Source organism: Apaloderma vittatum, unplaced genomic scaffold (assembly GCF_000703405.1).
Source record: "Apaloderma vittatum isolate BGI_N311 unplaced genomic scaffold, ASM70340v1 scaffold25706, whole genome shotgun sequence".
Classification (NCBI taxonomy): domain Eukaryota; kingdom Metazoa; phylum Chordata; class Aves; order Trogoniformes; family Trogonidae; genus Apaloderma; species Apaloderma vittatum.
Window position 1 is genome coordinate 1 of NW_009721630.1, and position 5,983 is coordinate 5,983.

Below are 5,983 nucleotides of genomic sequence, written 5' to 3' on the forward strand. Positions count from 1 at the left end.
AATTGGGGGGCTGGGATGTGGGGCTGGAATCAGGGAGGCTTGGACTAAGGCTGGAACTGAGCAGCTGAGACTGGGGGGATGGAATCAGGAGCACCGAGATCGGGGACTGAAATTAGGTCAAGCCCTGAATTGGGTCCAGACTGAAACTGCAGGGTCCCACGGCAACCAACCAGCCTACACCCCTCGCACCCTCCACGCCACCACCACTGTCCCCCTCTCATGGACCCCAAGACAAGGTCTCCATGAGCTTTTATTGCAGCAGGGACGATAGGCGCCCCCACTCCGACCCACACCACCCGGGGGGGCAGCCGGTGGCCCAGACCTTGCCTCACAGCCCCTGTCCCCAGCCATGCTGGAGGGGGACTGCATAGCGGCAGGGGACAGTCCCCACTGCCTCCTCCTGCCAGCATCCCAGCCTCGAGGGCTGGAGCATCGAGCATCTCCCAGATGGGTGGTTTCGGTGAGGTGTGGGTGACCCCGTGGCCCCTCGGTCACAGCCACTGCAGGGAAAAGCCTTGGCTGAGGCTGAGGCCAAGGTTGCTCACGGTGAGAACCTGTGGGACAAGAAGAAACGTTTTGGGGAACAACCTCAGTGGGAGGGATGCAAAGCATTCTTTACCCTACCCAGCTTGGTTGAGCTCGGCTTCCCCTGAACCCCAACATAGCAGAAGAGCCACCCTGGAGTCTTTACCCACCTCCTTGGCCACCAACCCTGTGGCAGTGGCTGGGGAAGTAGGGATGGAGATGCCCAGGATGGGGACCTGCAGGACAGGGCACGCCAAATGAGGCCATACCTGGTTGTCCACGTAGGAGAAAGACTTCTCCTTGCCATTCAGGAGGACTTTGCTGGGCCGCTCCTGCACCCCAAAGATGCTCAGTGCGCCAATGGTGACCTCAGTGGCCTTGGTGCTGGCGTGAAGGACGGTCGAGGTGAAGACATTCTGCAGGAGGGGATAGCATGAGTTCATGGCGGCCAGGTACCATGGGAGCCCCCACCTCTGCCCTCCCCACCATTTCCCACCTGTGTGACGTTGAATACCAGGTAGGAGTAGCTGCCCCCCTCAAAGGTGTCCAGGCTCTCGCCATCGTCCCAGAAGAGGTCACCCCAGGCGGTGGAACTCTGGGACAAGGCCACAATGAGGCGCAGAGGATTCCGTCGGGTCATCTCACTGGTGGTCCCTGGTCTCTGTGGTTCACAGATATGGGTGTCGTAGGGTTGCAAGCACCCAGGATGGGGGTCCAGCAGCTGAGGACACATGCTGTGGACAGAACTCACAGAGGTGACAGGTGGACGCTCACCTGGGTGGGCAGGATGGCACCCTCCCGGACATGCAGGTTGATGTGTTCCAGTGGGGCTGACATCTTCAGCATCTCCCCACTGCTGTTCACTGAGGAGCCCTGGGCAGGCAGTGAGAGACATGGGCATGACAGTGTCAGGGGCATGGCAGGGGGCTCAGGGCCAGCCACTCCCCTTCCTTCCTCCATCAGGGCTTGGTGGGTTCAGCCGTGGCTTCCCACCCATAGCCCCAAGACAGTCAAGCAGGGACCACCTGAATTCTGGCTGAGCACTGCGGTGCTCCTCACCGTGTAGAAGTCGTACCACACGCCTCGAGGGACATAGCCTGTGACTGAGTCCACCCCGGGCTCCAGCACTGGTGTCACTAGCAGGCTCCGGCCCCACAGGAACTGTCTGTCCAGCTCCAACGTGGCCACATCCCTGGGGAACCTGCAGTGAGATGGAGATGCCACTTGGATGGGCCACTTCTCAGTGATCCCGCTTAAAAAGCATCTCCCCAGTTCCCGGCAAGGATGCTCTTACTCAAAGAACAAGGGCCGGGCAACAGTGTCCCCTTGCAGGTGGGCACGGTGGAAGAGGGTGTAGAGGAAGGGCAGAAGGGAGTAGCGGGTTAGTAGCACGTCCTTCATGGCCGTCCTCGCCGCAGGACTGAACACTGTTGGGTCCTGGGCCTGCAGGAGATGTGGGGAGTCAGCAGTCGCCCCACCCCCAACCCCACCAAGTATCCCCACTGTGCCTGACCTCCCACATCCTGCACGCCACATCCCTCATCCCACACCCCACATCCCACATTCTGCACATCCTACGTCCCCTATTCCCCATCTTGCACCCTATATCCCACACCCCACCCCTGGGATGCCTCCCACGGGACACGCAGCCCTCGACCTTCTCATTCTGGGTGTTGTGGTTGCGAGCGAAGGGGTAGAAGGCACCAAGCTGCATCCAGCGGGTGCACAGCGCCTCCGAGGTGCTGCCAGAGAAGCCGCAGATGTCCGCTCCAACCAGTGGGATGCCGAAGAGGCTGAAGCTCAACATCCCTGAGGGCAGGGACAGTCAAGAGTGTGCAAGGAGATTCAGAGATGGCTCCAAACAAGGAGAAAGCTCAATGGAGCTGAGGGTGCTGGTAAGGGCAGTCTGTGTGCAGCCCATGCCACACACCTGGGATGGAGAAATACATGTCCTTCCACTGGCTCCGGTTGTCACCCAGCCAGTGTCCTGAGTACCGGCCCTGGCTGGGGAAGGTGGAGCGAGAGATGATGAAGGGGCGCTTCCCCCGGATCTGGATCAAGGCACTGGAAAACAATGTGGAGAGCTGAGGGCAGGAGGTGAAAGAGGCCCTCCCACGAGTTCAGCCTATCCCACAGTGGTGGTGTGGGGGTCCAGCCCTGTGGCAGCCCTGAGGTGCTGGATCACAGCCCAAAGGTCAACCTGAGTGGTATGGCAAAGGTTCAGCACCAGGACCAACCTCATCCACCCATCCTCCCCAGAGCAGCCCCAGCTCCCCTCTTCCGCTGGGTTATTCCCATCCTGGAGGCTGTGAGCAGCCAGAGCATCTCCCCTTTGGGTCAAGCACTCAAATCCCTGAAAAAAAGCAGGATTTTGTCCCATCTCATCCCTAGGCTGGTGGGAAGCAGGATGCCCAGGTACCTTGCTGTGGCTTTGGCTTCCATGAGCCCATAGAGGTTGTGGAGGTTGTAGTGCACCGAGGCTTTCTGCTTTGCTGAGGCACACAGCGTCTTTGCAGAGAGGGAATCGCCCAGCACAGCTGCCAGGAGGGAGACTCCCAGTTAGTACACTGAGGGGAGAGCTGCAGAGGATGCAAATTCCCCCCTCCACTGCTTGGTGGCTCTGGGTTAGCCCTCCCCTACTCAGAAGCCAGCCACCGCTACCAACCCAACACCAAAAGCCCGTGCAGATGGTCCCATCTTGCAACCGTGACACGGCCCTGACAAGCAGGCAAGGCTTGGGCACACACAAGTAGGGATGGAGACATTCAGAGTGTAAAACAGAGACACAATGTCTCTTAAAAACGGTCTTTCCCAATTATACTTGGTTGCCAGCGTACCTACCACCACTGCCTTGTATTTCATTTCCTTCCTTACCTGGCGTGTAGGGTGGGCTGTCCAGCTCTCCTGGGGGGCAGCCGTCTTCAGACCCATCCATGAAGTTGGACGGCTCATTCATGTCCTAGGCAAAGAAAATTATGGAGCAATTTCAAGGGGGAGATTTAAGGGATTAGTAGATAGACCTGGAAGAGCTGCATTTGAGGGTCCTGCCAGGACAGACACTGGGCATGAGCTGAGCTGCTGGCAGTGAGTTACCCTGAGGCAAGGAGGGACTTACAATCCAGAGGCCGTCAAAGGGCACGTGGGCATGGAAGCGCTGCAGGTTCTCCAGCCACCACTGGTGTGTGTCTGGGTTAGAGAAGTCTGCGAAGGCGGTGAAACCGGGCCAGACCTGCCAGGACACCACAGGTTCGGCAAACAGGCAATAAACCAGAAGATAAAACCAGGCTGACTGCTTCAAGTCCTAGATGCTGCATATACAGCATGCCTCCTGCCTCTGTGGTACCCGGGAGCACTGGGGTGCTGAGGACTCCCTGGCAGCAGCTGATGGAGCAGCTTGTCTGCCTCTGCTTGTACAAGCCCTCACAGCCCCTAGCCCAGGGCACATCAGGGAAGAGACATGCTTTCTCCACGCTTTGCGTCACTCCAGGAATTCCGGCTGACTCATTTTTCTTCATGTTTTCAGGCTACACCAAAAGCCCCCTCCTCGTAGATTGTGAGGGAGAGCTGGTGGGAGCAAACAGCTGGTGGGGACAAACTGGGAGAGAACCACTGTGGAGCAGATCCAGAGGCACATGTCCATTGCAGAAATCCTCCCATCACCCCAGAAACGGGGCGGGAAAGAGATCAGATGACTGGCCACGGGAAGGACTGCCGCCTCTGTTACGCTCATATGACTTCCGTGGGCTCCTGTGCCAGAGCAAGGGATGGCTCCTGGGGCCAGTGGAGATGCCGGGAGGTGACACATGAGGCTGAGGGCTGAGCCAAGCTCTGGCAATCACCCTGGAGAGCATCCTCAGATGCTTGGCTTCCTCTCCATTGTGAGGGATGAAAACCCAATCCTGACACTGCACAACACCATGGGGCTGGGATTTCCCCCTGCAGCTCCTCACCTGCCCAATGAGCGGCTCCCCTTGGGTGGTGTTGATGAACAAACCCCGTTTCAAGGCTTCATCAAAAGGCCAGTAGGATCCATGAGGGTTGGTGCTGCTGATGCCAGGATCCTGGGGAAACAGCACAGGGTTAGTGCCATTCCCATGGCCCCTTCCCTGTGCCAGGCCAGCACAATTCAGAGGACAATCCAGACAGGGGGTCAGCCAGAGCCCATGCATGGCGCCTGTTTTCCCCAAAGGGAACAGAAACTTGCTTCAACACTTCCAGGCATGTTTTTTAAAATGCCACTTCTGCAAGTCCCCAGGACTCGTTAGGGCATTTTGAGAGAGGACAAAAAAGTAAATCTTGCACTTATGCAAGAAATGTTGGGTCATGGGCAGGGAGTTCAATGGGAAGGGAACCCAACCTTTCCCTCACCGGAACCCCCTGGTACCCCCCACACACAGCAAGCAGAACCCACACCCTCTTTCCTTGCAGAGGGAAGAAGGGAGATCACAGCTGGGTCACAAGATCCCAGCACTTGTGGTGATGTGGGGGCACATAAGCTGAGCACTCACGAGTTAAACAGCCTGACGCACAGTTCCTCCATTCTTCCACCCATGAGGGTGGAAGACAGGAGCACAGCATGAGAACCTGCCTCCACAATCCCTGCAATGGTAGTTCACAGTTGCCAGACCAGCACTGGGAACCAGCCTTAGATAAAAATCCCCAGGGCTAGGGATGATCAGCTGGCACCATGAGCATTCCTTACAGCTCTGTGTTACATCCTGGCTCTGCAGAAAAAACAGTACAGGAGGAGAGGAGAGGGAATACCAAGATCATAACGTAGCGCTGCCCATGTTTGTGGAGGTCTTCCACCAGTGAGGGGAGGGAAGCAAATTTCTGGGGATCAACGGTGAAGTCCCGGTACCCGTCCATGTAATCGATGTCATTCCACTGCGCATCCTGCAGGACAGAGGCTCAGGGATGGGTGGAAGACCCCAGACCCCTCCCTCCACAGGTTTGAGGGGTTACCTGGGGGATCTGGTAGTTCCTCATAGCTTTCACGGTCTGCCAGGTCTCATTGCTGGATCCGTAGCCCCAACGGCAGAGGTGGAAGCCAAGTGCCCAGAGGGGTGGCATGGCCGGGAAACCTGCAGCAGAAGAGCAGGAGCACAGATGGTGTGTCCCAAGATGACGGTGACATCTTAACAGTATGTGAGGGGAAGTAGGTGGGGGAAAGGAGGTGATCGCTGACCCCTGATGTGCTGGGAGGGCTGGGGGTGGTGGTAGGGCTGGGATGAGACGGGTGGGAGCACGAGGAAGGTGCCCGCAGTTGGCCACGCTGGGGTGTTGGCACTTACCTATCACCTGCTGGTACTGCTGGATGACCATGTTGGGATCAGGTCCCAGGAAGATGTAAAAATCCAGCACACCCCCGATGGTCCTCCAAGTCAGGCCTGGAGCAGGCTGCAGAGCCACCTCTTTGGGGAAGCGGGTGGAGAAAAAGATAGTGACAACTTGGGAG

General features: G+C 57.8%; 1 protein-coding gene across 1 annotated transcript in view; it reads right to left on the reverse strand.

The window, feature by feature from the left end:
* Window positions 1-491: 491 nt before the first annotated feature.
* Window positions 492-5,983, reverse strand: part of GAA (glucosidase, alpha; acid) — a 9,086-nt gene continuing 3,594 nt past the window's right edge. Inside the window, exons 5-19 of the mRNA XM_009871477.1 lie at window positions 5,820-5,939; window positions 5,491-5,609; window positions 5,290-5,421; window positions 4,476-4,586; window positions 3,641-3,754; window positions 3,400-3,484; window positions 2,945-3,062; window positions 2,456-2,589; window positions 2,183-2,334; window positions 1,820-1,968; window positions 1,585-1,726; window positions 1,300-1,398; window positions 1,022-1,186; window positions 795-941; window positions 492-554 (exon numbers count right to left, since the gene is read on the reverse strand). Of these exons, the coding sequence (XP_009869779.1) occupies window positions 492-554; window positions 795-941; window positions 1,022-1,186; window positions 1,300-1,398; window positions 1,585-1,726; window positions 1,820-1,968; window positions 2,183-2,334; window positions 2,456-2,589; window positions 2,945-3,062; window positions 3,400-3,484; window positions 3,641-3,754; window positions 4,476-4,586; window positions 5,290-5,421; window positions 5,491-5,609; window positions 5,820-5,939 (1,850 nt within the window). The remainder of the gene's footprint in view (window positions 555-794; window positions 942-1,021; window positions 1,187-1,299; window positions 1,399-1,584; window positions 1,727-1,819; window positions 1,969-2,182; window positions 2,335-2,455; window positions 2,590-2,944; window positions 3,063-3,399; window positions 3,485-3,640; window positions 3,755-4,475; window positions 4,587-5,289; window positions 5,422-5,490; window positions 5,610-5,819; window positions 5,940-5,983) is intronic.